General features: G+C 41.8%; 1 protein-coding gene across 2 annotated transcripts in view; it reads left to right on the top strand.

Moving 5' to 3' along the window:
- The window catches only part of Fam149a (family with sequence similarity 149 member A), a 53,631-nt gene that overhangs the window by 27,011 nt on the left and 13,700 nt on the right, over window positions 1-12,920 (top strand). For both annotated transcript variants that reach the window (XM_017803331.2, XM_008853603.3), the window contains exons 2-6: window positions 4,425-4,535; window positions 4,808-4,946; window positions 8,140-8,282; window positions 9,648-9,773; window positions 10,818-10,985. In XM_017803331.2, the coding sequence (XP_017658820.2) occupies window positions 4,425-4,535; window positions 4,808-4,946; window positions 8,140-8,282; window positions 9,648-9,773; window positions 10,818-10,985 (687 nt within the window). The remainder of the gene's footprint in view (window positions 1-4,424; window positions 4,536-4,807; window positions 4,947-8,139; window positions 8,283-9,647; window positions 9,774-10,817; window positions 10,986-12,920) is intronic.

Raw genomic sequence — 12,920 nt, forward strand, 5'->3', positions numbered from 1 at the left:
TTTTTTTTTTTTTTTTTTGCTGTCAGAGTGCTTTTATATTATAATGATGTTATCAAATCAAAATGAATAAAATGGGTTTTTCCAAATGGGCGTGGTTTATCGCTAACTGCAGGGTACTGAAGGGGGTGATAGGTGGGCTCTCTATACCTGTTCAAACATAGATGCTCAGATCTCAAGGGTGAATAAATGGGTTGGGCTGAACAAAGCTGGGAAATTTGCCGCCACTAGCTTTAATAATTGTAATTACTAAAAATCTATGTCTACCCTTGGGCTTGGGAATGTGTTTTACCTGGGCCTCTTCACTGCTGTTCATCTGGCCTATGAAAATGATGACTTGGTAATTTCTCTGATACACACTGTAGAGTCCAGAGACTCTGGTCCTGGTGTAGCTGTGGGACTCTACACTGTGCGACTCTAGATTGAAACATGCCGGTGAGGCCAAATGCAGTGGCTCACACTCTAATCCAGTGATGACTCTGGAGACTGAAGCAGAGGGATTGGTGCTAGTTAGAATTCTAGCCCGACCTGGCTACATAGTGAGATCTTGGCCAACCTGGGCTACAGAGTGAAATCCCATGGCATAACAAATGAGCAAGTAAACAGGGAAGCAAGCAAACAAACAAACGCCTCATTAATGAACTGGTGGACCAAACAGCGACCATGCTTTCGTTTAATGATTGGGCTGAGTGACATTAAGCATTTATTTGCAGAAGGACTGGGCGTGAAATGATATTAACTTGTTTATGGTTAGACCTAAAGCTCCAATTAATCGAATAGTGGATCTTGCATTTATCAGATCTGGGGTTTGGTTATTTTTACCTCACTTACCCCCTCCCCCCAAAATCCTGCATCCCCTAAAGGGGGAGAAGGGAGGTGAAATCCTGTATAGATCTCTACCATTCTCTTAGTAATCGAAATGCCATTTCGGAAACGCAACACTGGAAACAGAGAGGGACGGGAAAGCCAGATCCGAGTGGGCTGTGGAGTGACCCAGGGAGCTCCAGTTCCTGGGTAAAGAAACCTGGCCTGTGATCTGGAGAAGACGCAATTGGAAGCTTTTCCGGAGATCCGGGCCGGAGCAGACCGAAGGGGGCGGGGAGTGCTGACCACGACTGCGGGGATCCCTGTCCGGCGGTGGCTGGAGGACGGAGGGATCGGAGGGCCTGGAGGCTTCGCTGCGGAATCCAGCCTCTGCGGGGCTCCAGGATCTGGCGCGGGAAGCAGCGCCCAGCGCCCCGCGAGCCCCCACACCCATGGGCCGTGCAGGCCGAGGGGCGAGCGCCGCCGCAGGCTGTCGGGCCCCGGGCGCTGCCTGGCTGCACCGGCGGGGCTAGCGCGGCTCGGGGCGCAGGGCTGGGCGGGCGCGGAGCCGAGGCCCCAGGGGGTCGGGGTGCGACCCCCCGCCTCCGGCGTGGGGCCCGAGCGGGGAGCCACCGCACCGCTGCGCCCAGGCCTCCGGACGCGGGGTCCTGGCTGGGTGACTCGAACCAGAGCCTGGGGCTGATTGTGATCGGGTAAGTTCATTGCTGCCCGGAGGAGGTGAGTGAGTTCTGGGTCCCGTCCTGCTTCCTGCGACGTGGGAGATTTTTTTCCAGCCTGCGTGGGAGGAATCCATCTAGTATGTGCTTTGCTATATTCATTCATGAAGGCTTGGAGTGCGGACATCAGCTGGTCTTCCCAAGTGACGTTGCTCCTTTAAGTATTTACTGCATCTCTGGAGGCTTCTTCACTGGTCCTTGAGCCAAGGTTCCTTCCTAAACTTCCTGGGCTTAAGGGAGGGCAAGAGGGCAAAGTGTTTCTGTCAGAAGAGCAGCTTCCTGGGGGCCACCCTGGAGTGGCCTTGCTTGTGTTTCCCACCCAGTCTGAAAACAGATCCTGGCTGGGGATGTAGTTCAGTGGTAGAGCACTTGCCTAGCATGCACTAGGCCCTGGGCCCAGTATCCACCATGGCAAAAAGCAAGCAAGCAAGAAAAGACTTCAAAATCCCGCCTTTTAATCTAGAGACAGTATCTGTTTCAAATAAGTCTTCACACAGAGGTACTGTGTTTTGCAAGTGAGTTGGGCATTTGAATTTGCACAGGGCAGTGTGGCAGAGGTTTGCAGGCTATCAAGAAGCCTGGAAAAAAAAAGAAAAAAAAAAAGAAAAAGAAAGAGTGCCCGGCCTCTGTAGTAGCTCACAGAGATTGGTACTCAGCCCTAACTTTGATGTGCCAACAAATTAGTACATTATGGTTCCATTGAGCCCACCCTAAGGGAACCTACATCTTGGCCTCAAATCTGCCCACAAACAAAATTTTCCCATCTCTAAAGTTTAAGCAACAGGAAATAACTACCATAAAACTGTCATTCATCTATGTATTAGGTAATATAACCTTAACAGACATTGCACCCGATTTAAGTTTTACAGTACTCACAGGATAGGACGCATTCTTTAAAGTTGGCACACTTTCTTATGCTGGATAAAAACATAGGAGCTGATAGTTCACAAGGACTGAGGATGTTCAGTGTTACAAAATAAGAGAGTGGTGCTTTGGTAGAGAATGGAGGAACCTAAGGAATGAAACATATATGAAAAAACAAGCCATTTTCCAGGCTGTGTTTTAAGTTCACAGTGTTAGAACCTTGTGGCCCCTGGAGAGCGTGCTGGTCAGTCACCTCCACTGGGTCTTGGAATCAGTTGTCCCAGGGTAAGGGAAGGGAAGACCAGTGTATTGTCATAGTTTGCAGATGTGGATGTTAATTAAATACTGGAGAGAAGTAACTTACTAAATGTCAGCAGAGAGCAAATCTTATCCACTGTTAAGGTAGGATGAGGGAACAATATTTAAGTTAATCTATCATACTGAAGTTTTAAAACTGTTTCTGGATAACATGTTAACTCACATCTAAGTTTATACCAATTAATGTTCTAAACAGATCTATTTGATGAAAGTTTTAGAAGATTTTTTGGTCACTAGCTCATAAGTATTCCTACAATTACCCAAAGGTTGAATCACAACGTAACTCATAAAACTAACAACCTTCTGTAACTCCAGTTGCAGGGAATCCATACCCTCTTCTGACCACAGCAGGCATTGCACAAGGGTGCACTTACATACATGCAGGCAACACACATACACATAAAATAAAAATAATAAATAATATATTAAAAATGATGACTCAGACAACAGCAGCAACAAGCCCCCTGAACAGGGCTAAAAAGTTTATTAGCATAAAAGCAAAACTGTAGTTCAACGACTGAGCACTTGCCAGTGTGCATGACTCTCTGGGCTCTGTCCCCTGCACCACCAACCAGAGAGGAAGAAACGGCCCACAGATTGTACTATTCTGTACTCTTTCTTTCCTCTGCTTCTGTTGAACACCTTGATCTTCAAAATTATTGAGCTGTACTTATGACATAGGTAGTAACGAAAAGGAAAAACTTTAACTGCTGTTCTCTGCTGCGTAAAGCATACCCACGGAAGGTGGAGGTTCTAGTTTCCCTTCGTGGTAGAGTACTGTAAATATGAAGGGCAGAATATATTCCATTTATATTAAAAATACACATGTTGACGTTAAGTGCTATTTTAATTAAAAGCAAAACAGGCTTTATTTTTAAACATACCAAGTAGTGTTTTGTTAGAAATATTGAAAGTTGAAGGTTCCCCCCCCAATTCATTTTCACGCCTTAAGTTTATATGTGTTTTATTTGTTGAGAACATATGAATACTAATAAACAGAAGTGGTGTACTATTAGGCCTGGGAAGATATCTTTATGAGGGGAGGGACTGTTTTAGAAGGTTCGTTGAAAGGGCATTTTAATGATTAACATGAAGTATGCCACACAGGTTTAATAGTTTACTTAAAATTTAGATGTTTCTTTGATTTCTCCATCAAATTTTATTATTTTAAAACCCTCTGGAACTCACATTAGACAACAATAGTAAAATTAGATGTCTAAGCAGCTTCTAAGTGGTTCAAAAGAATATGATGTATTTCAGAATTACTCTGGGATTGATGTTCATTTATTGGCATGATGTTGGGTTTTGCAAGTACAAAGGGACTTGGTTAAGGTTGCTTACGGGACAATGTGAGTGCAGCCTGTGCTCACTTGCCAAGCCTTAGGCCGTAGGGAGGAACCGTACCAGAAATATTGTATACTTTGGGAAACTTTGGCTTCTCAGTCTTTGCCACAAACAACTGTTACTGTTTTTTCAGTTCTCATAAATATTTATGGAGATTACTGACAACCCTGATTTTAAGAAAAGTTAAAATGGCATGTTTCTGGGCTCAGTTTCTTAAGACTGTGGAGTGTGTTTGTGCATGACATTCAGGGAACGCAGCAAGAGACGAGGAGCAGTGCTATACAGAAGCGAGTTTATGTTTCAGAGAATGAAGCTGTGTGATTACAGTGGAGGCTTTTCATGTTTTACTTTATTTTTCAGAAGAGGACTTTCAGAAGGACTTAGAAAGCACAGTTCTCCTGTGAAAAACAAAGACCCTCTACCTACAAATTTTACAAGAAATGTACAGAAAGCCATTGATAAATATGCATGGTAAGAATCTTTTAAAGATTGCTAATGACTAAAGCAAAAAAATGTGCATAATAAATATGAGAAAAAAATCAACAAAAATCTAAAAGGGGTTTTGTTTTTAGCCAACTAAACATGATCACATCACAAAAATACTCTTAAATCAGTGTGCTGACCTTAACAAATACACTTAAAGAAAGAGGAAGTGGACCTAGAGGCGTCAAGCCAGTGTTTGACTTGCAATATCAGCTCTTCCCAGCAAACATTTTATCTGTTGCCCGTGTTCGTTCCTGCAGTGAATCCCTGTTGTCCTTTCCATCTAACGGGAGCCAAACGCCCACTGAGGCTCACAGTTCATGGCCTGAGTCTTCCACGCAGAGCTCCACCACCGGCTTGTCCACAGAGAGGAGCTCAGTTTCTTCTTGGAGAGATGATGTATGTCACTTGATAGTTTCTTATTATTATCATTTATGATGAACTGCTTTCTGTTCATTTACTTTCATATTGGTATATCGTGTGTGTACTTGTGTATCTGTGCGTGGGGGGGCGGTGAAAGTGGCGGGGAAAGTGATGTGCTCACTTGTGCATGCTCATGTCAACTTCAAATATCTTCCTCAGTCACTTTCCACCTTATTTTCTGAGACAGGGTATCTCACTGAACCTGGAGCTACCCCAGGAATCTGGCTGTCTCTGTCCTCCAGTACTGAAATCACAGGTGGTCACCCCACATCTGGCTTTCATGTGGGTCCAAGCTCAGGTCTCTATGCTTATACCACAGGCATCTGATACACTGAGCCATATCTCCATCCCTAAGAATTGCTTTCTTATGTTAAAAAAATTTCCCCTTTATCTAAACATTACTAAATATATATAATGTATTTTTGGTGTAACATGTAAAAATATCAAAATACTAAGATATAGAGAAAAATTAAAATCACTGATGATCTCATAGCCCTGAGTCTTAGCTGTTGACCATTTTTTCCCTACCCTGCAATGTTGCCTTGCCATCATGTTATATGTTATTCTGCAGCTAGAGAAATTCAGGACAAAGCCTTGACATTAAGAACTAAAGTAAGTGGGAGCTGGAGAGATGGCTCAGCAGTTAAGAACAGTGGTTGTTCCTGCAGAAGACCCAGGTTCAAATCCCAGCACCCACATGGCAGCTAACAACTGTCCGTAACTCCAGTCCCAGGGGATCCGACAGCCTCTCCTGACCTCTGCGGGCATTGCACGACACGGGTGCACTTACCTACATGTAGGCAATATGTGCATACACATAAAATAAAAATAATAAATCAAAATTTTTAAAAAGAGCTAAAGTAAGAGAACAATTTTGAAAAAGTGAAAACTGTGAATCATCTCCATGATTAGAGCATTTCCCCTCAATACTCTAAACCACACATTTTACTTTCATCTCCTAACCCAAGAGAAATCATTAACTTTAGCCCTACTCTGGGTCTTTGTGCCTATGGGAGTCTTAGCTAGGTGAGATTTTTAGCTACTGCATTGGTTCTCAAAGGATTGGGCAGTGGAAAGGCAAGGGAGGGGTCTGGACAGGAGTCAGCTCAGCCTCACTCAGGGGATACTGGAAGCAACATGTGAGTCCTTAAAGTCATCAGTGTTCTGCTCATGCTTGTTCATTGCCTGAACCTCTCCCTTCCGCCCCACATGCACCATTTCCCCTCATGTGCCGTGACCCTGGGAAGGAGTCCAAGAGCTTTCTATGTATTCATTCTGTTCAATGTCAGGGATTATTTCACTACAGATTTTCATGGGATTAGCCAAAGAGATTCCTAAGATTTGCATTTACAGAATTTAAATTATACCAGATTTTAAAGTGATTTTTTATTTTAATTAAATTTTTTGATTTACTTTTTGACAGGAAATATTTGTAAAAGTAACAAGATGCAGAACAGAGAAACAAGCCCGTGCCCGACCACAAAATCTTGCCAAGTAGACAAATACAATTTGCTTTCTCTTTACTTAGATTTTTATACTGATTTTTATTTTCATATTCTTTTTTTAATCTAAAAAAATTTATATGTGGGGCTAGAGAGATGGCTCAGTGGTTAAGAGCACTGACTGCTCTTGCAGAGGATCCAGGTTCGATTCCCAGCACCCACATGATGGCTACGAACCATCCTTAACTCCAGTTTTGGGGAATCTGAAGCCCTCTTCTGACCTCTGTGGCATTGCTCAACACGGGTACGCTCACATGCATGCAGGCAATAAACTCATACACATAAAAACAATTATATGTATGAGTGTTTTGCCTGCTCGTATGTGTGTCCACTAGGTGCCTGGTACATACGGAAGCCAGAAAAAGGGTGCTAGATTCCCTGAAACTGGAGTTAGGGGTGGTTATAAGCTCTGGGTGCTGGGAACCAAACTCAGGTCCTCTGCATGAACAGCAAGAGCTGTTAACCATTGAGCCATCCCTCCAGCCTCCTTAGTTACTTTTTTATTTTTTGGTCTTTTTGAGACAGGGTCTCCCTGTAGCCCCAGCTGTCCTGGAACTCACTATGTAGACCAGGCTGGCCTTGAACTCACAGAGATCCACCTGCCTCTGCCTTCCGAGTGCTGGGATTAAAGGTGCGCGCCACCACGCCCAGCCTTAGTTACATTTTAAAAGCAGTAATTCAACACCCCTATAATCAGGGAATCTATTTTATTATCAATTTAAGAGAAAAATTAGTACAAAATAAGGAGTACCAAGCTATGAGATTCAATCAGAATTGACTACTCTGGGTCAGTGATGTCCAACTGAATTTTACTGCTTTGAGTTGTGGGCTAGGTTTTAGTCACGTGTTCCTAGAAGACCTGGCCTGGGCTCACACCCCGGAGCCTGCCTGTGCAGGTTAGTTCTCTTAGAGTAATGTTTATGTTAATGATTTTTATGTTCCTTTATTAGCTTATTGCACTGTCACTTCCTAACAGAAGCCATCTGGACAGGCTAAAAGTCTTTCTCATGAACAGTTTACCACAGCTACAAAGCAAGAACCTGCAAGAGCTAGACAGAAAAATTAATAGTGTGGCCTCACCCTAATAGCCATACCTCTTAGGATAACTACAGAGATTTTATTTTTCTGCTTCATTGATTGAAAGTCAGTAGCCCTTTTCCTACAAAAGTGATTTCTTTCCTCCCTGGTGTCATCATAAGGTGAATAAAAATAGCTTGCTTTTTGCAGGTGTGATTAGATACTTTGGCTTAACTGTATGGAGGACATGTGTCTGCACAGTGTGTGTGCGTGCACGTGCACATGTTTGTGTATGTGTGTATGTATGTACATGGATATGTAATCTATACATCCAATAATGACTGTGTCAATATGTGTATCTATATGTGGAATCTCAAATCTCACAACTGATAGTGTAAATTTTTTCTTGATTTAACAGTTAATGAATGTGAGACAGTATGTCATTCATCAGAAAAGTAAAAACTGGTACACTGGTGTTTCTGATTCCAAAGCTACAGTTTTACCTTGGTTTACTCCCTCCTATATTGTGATTTTCTTTAATTCATAAACAATGATTGTGAAGTCTGTATTTCTATAACTATAAACATTGATTGTAAAATGCACATTTCTGTAGTTTTTGTAGGGTATCTGAATGTGCACTCTTCTTTCAGGAATTTGACAAAGCCAATGCTCAGAGAGTTCAGCAGCTGTTTTGGGAGGTTGAGGAAATGCTATTTGAAGGGAAAATAACTCCTCAGACCCAGAATCTTCTGGCCGAATGTAGTGAATGGGCAAAAAGATCCCTCCATCTCAGGTACAGAATGGGCCCATGGAAATCTTCTGGGATGGACTTTTGGAATAGGCGCACCTGGTTTGGATTTAATCAAGCAGTACATTGTGACTGGGAACTCAGACCCTGTCAGAATGTGTATCCAGAACACAGTGCTTTACTGCTAAGTCACACCCTTAATAGCAGCTCTAGAGGAAACACATGTGCCAATGCTCAGAGGCCTTTTAATTTGTCAGAGCAGATCTGGGTCCTTCTCAGGAAGCTGTCATATACATGGCAGATGTAAGAATCTGAGAAGTGACCTTTTATCTTCATATTCGCTCCATGTGAGTGGCAGGCCTCTGTCAACCTCTGTGAACAGGAGGGGCCTCAGTGGGCAGAGTCACTATTTGCTGAATGACTGGGTAGATGAACTTTTCTATCTCCCTACTTTTCTCCACATAGACTATTACTTTTTATATCCAAGATAGAGGATATAGTCACTCAGCCTGCTTACTTCCTTAAGTCCGTTTTAGTATTCTCAAGTTCTGACCTGAGGAGAATGAATTAGAACAAACATAAATGTGCAAGAATTTTCTAGTTAGCTTGACAAGGAAATGAGAAACATGTCACAGTCAGGTGTGGAGGTGAATTACTGTAAACCCAGTCTTCAGGAGGCTGAGGCTGGAAGGAAGACTGTGAGGTGAAGGCCACCCCAGACTGCACAGTGAGAACCTGTCTTCAAAACGGCAACAACAGAAAAGCCTTGACTATGCAGTTTTAAAACATTCTTTTCAAACCCTTAAGGAATATATTATGTGAGCTGGGTAGCAGTTCTAGACATGCGCTTTTCTGGGGTGGTACACTTATCAGAGGTCAGGAGCTCAGACTTGTGTCTGTCACCATTATCTTACATTTTAAAGATTAAGAACGAAGAAGGGAAGGTAGAAAAAGAAAAGATCAGAGGTACATAAACCAAGTGTATATGTTCATGTTATTTCCATTCATGAGGATGTATAAATTAAATTGCAATCTGTAGAGAGTTCCTTTGTGCCCCACACTGCCTTAGGCACTCAGATCTGACAAACATTCTCTTTAAGGCATTCATCAGTCCTGCAAGGTAATTGTGATTCTCATTTGCATCTCATAAATAAGCAAATGGCATCAGTGGCTGAGGGAGCTGGGAAGCTCTGCTCAACCTCTTACTCCTTGCTCCAAACTCCTACCCTGCCCTCTCCAGCCAAACCTGGACTTTTCCTCTGATGCCCTGATGATTCTCTTGTACTTCTGCACCACCACATCCTCCCTGTCCTTCAGAATCAGTGTTTCATCCTATTTGTAAATTCACAAAACATTTTCCTTTGCCTGATGAAAAAATATTCTTAGCTTCTTAACTGTTTCGTCTGGCAGGGTGTTAGGAAGACAGCTTATCCCACCAACCGATGAAGGATTCCAACACTTCCAGGGGCGTCTGCCTGGTTCTGCCAACCACAAGACCTTATTTCATGTCCCTGACCACAGCAGCAGCATCAGAGAGTAAGTGTGCATATATTACTTGCAAGATACATATTTGTAGCACAGCCTGGTTGATACTCCTGCTTTCCTCTCCCAACTGGAGGGAAGTGGAGGCAGGAGGATTAGGTAATCCTCTGCTGCTTTGTAAGTCTGAAGCCAGCCTGGGTTATATAAGGCCTTGTCTCAGAAAAACAAAGCCGTGTATATATATATTTTTTTAAAGCTACATTGTAGTTATCCTTCCTGTTTAACTCCTCCATGAGCCTTGGCTCCAACTATTACACATGCAGATTGAGATTCCAGTGAAGGACAGGCACAGTGTTTTTCCATAGAAGATTCTGATCCTAGATTGATGATTTGTCTATAAGGATGTTATGAAAAACATATATGTAATGAACACATATGCATATGGAGTTATCTTCAACTTGTGTTCCAAAGACTATGAGAAGTAAGCTCATGTAAATCATATACAGCCTCATTATGATGGATTCTAAACCTCAAGGCATGAGCGGCAATAGCATTTTGTCCTGGTTTCTTTTAGTCACTAACACATTCTGATCTCTTTATACCACTCATACATGTGTAGAACTGTGCTGTGGCATCATTTCACTATAGCAAAGAGAATGCAGCCACATACAATAGCTTGGGATTTTTAAGAAGCCCTTAAAATTTTAAATGATCCCTAGATTAAAATGATGGTGTATGCTTATAACCCCTTTGCTGAGGAGGTGGAAACAGGCAGTTGGAGCTCATTGGCCAGCCAACCTGCCCTTCTTGGCAAGTTTCCAGGTCAATGAGAGACCCTATCTCAAAATACAAGGTGGACGGTTCTTGAGGAAAAAGAACCAAGGTTGTTTTCTGGCTTCCACATGCACACACACACACACACACACACACACACACACACAATGCTTTGGAAGATACAAGCTTCAATGTAATATTTGATGATATTTTAATTAGAGGTCCTGTACGTTGTAGGTGATTTAAAGGTCAGTCATTATCATTGAAGCATTGGAGGTTTGATGTTCTACAGACTCCCATGTAGAATCTGTTTTTTCTCTTTAGGTTGTGCGTCTCTGGTTCTCAGATAGTCCTGGAGGCACTCAAAACCTCTGCCCTGCCAGGCCCTGATGGCACAGAGATAGCTGACCCATTAGGTTCATCCCTGGAAGAAGAGGTGTATCACGTGGATGGAAACATTGAAGAGTATTTTGCTTTTGACAGAAAAGAGGAGTAAATGGAATTTTATTTGGCGTACTTCATAGTATATATCAATTTATTTGATATTTATTTTTATTATATGTGTTTAGTAATTGTGTAATTTTACTTATGAAAAGAATCTTATTCTTTTGAGAAAAATGTGCTCTCAAAGGCTTTAGATTTTACAGAAAGTGTACTGCTAGAACAGGTCAGTCCTTTCTTCTTCACAGTGTGGCAGATAGAAAGCAAGAGTTTTATCCAGCATCCTAGTGACAGTGAACAAGGACACTGTGGTCTTATGTCTGAGGACTCCATGTTCCCTACACTTGGCTTTCTGGAGGGGTAAAGAAGAAGCTCTAGTCCTGGAACTAAATGCACATTTTGTTCATAAACTTTAACAGCCACATATCATAAAAATTTGCCTCATGGGGCTGGAGAGATGGCTCAGTGGTTAAGAACACTGGTTGCTCTTGCAGAAGACCCAGGTTCAAATCCCATTACCCACATGGCACCTAACAACTGTCTGTAACTCTGGTTCCAGGGAATCTGACAGCATCTTCTGTCCTCCACGGGCACTGCACGACACGAGTGCACTTACCTACATGCAGGCAATACACGCATACGCATAAAAATAATAAATAATATTTTAATTGCCTCATGATTGAAAACTGATACATTAAAAAAGCACTCAGGTACTGAAACAAGTCTTAACAAATATAAGATTGAACTCACATTGAGCGTCTTTTCTGACCAACTTGATCTTAAAGTAGAAATCAATAGGAGGACATCCAGAAAATTCACCTAGATAGGAATTAGATAGCATATTCCTAAATAGCTGATTAATGTCAATACAAATGGAAAAAGAAACAGCAAAGCTTATAGACCACAAGAGCAGTAGCTCTAAAAGGGATAATTATAGCAGTAAGTGCCTATGGGATGGCACTGCGTTACTGAGTGACTCCTGGACTAGTTTAACCAAGAGTGAACCCTATCTGAACTGTGTGCTCTGATTTCTGTCGGAACCATTCTCTGGAACAAAGGGAATCCTTTATATTTATTGAATAGCATATCAAGCATGCTATCAGAAAGGAAAAAGGAACTTTGTCTTAAAGAATCTTTTACCAAAGTTTTACAAAGGGAAATTTTATGTTTCTGGCCAGTCTGATGCAAAGCAGCACACAAAACCACAAACAGCTGTTACCAATCTATGCTCACATAGTATGTGCAACATTTCTTGTGAGGGACACATTGTTTTCATTGTCATTGCTACCTTCAGTCTTAGGTCTTAGGTCTAATTCCTACATCCTGTGCACATGTATATTGTTTTATGTTAGGGGAAAAATGAGTCATGAAAGGGAAATAGGAAACATGGTATAAGTTTAAAGCTATTAGCTTATAAGAGTTAATTTTATTCAGAGTTCAAAGAGATTGATTGCATTGTTTGTCTTAAAGGCTAGTTAAACAAGCTGAGCGCAGAGTAGATAAACAGAATTTTAAATGATTACTTTGGTTACAAGGTTATATAAAAGTTCAATTTGTGATTCCCAGAAAAGCCATTCCCTTAGAAAGGTCTTGGGCTAGTGGGATGGTTCAGCAGGGTAAAACATTAGCTGCCCGAGTCTGATGTCCTGAGTGTTAGTCCAGGGTCCCATGGTGGAAGAGAAGAACCAGCTCCTGAAAAGATTTCTGACATCCACATACATCCTGTGGTATATATGTCCACACAATACATATCACACACAAACACACACAGACACATACACAATAATAGTAATAATAATAATAAATAGAAACAAAGAAACAGCTTCAGTAATCTCACACATACAAAATTGAAGACACTAAGTCTAAAAATAGCTAAGTAAGGAAAAAACAGGTTAGAGCAGAAATAAAGAAATAGAGCCTAGAGAAAAATAATAAAACAGCAGTGGAGTCATTTTTTTTCTAGTCTGTATTGTTTTCTCCCAGTTT

The sequence above is a fragment of the Nannospalax galili genome, unplaced genomic scaffold (assembly GCF_000622305.1).
Source record: "Nannospalax galili isolate Female #2095 unplaced genomic scaffold, S.galili_v1.0 scaffold46, whole genome shotgun sequence".
NCBI classification, from domain to species: domain Eukaryota; kingdom Metazoa; phylum Chordata; class Mammalia; order Rodentia; family Spalacidae; genus Nannospalax; species Nannospalax galili.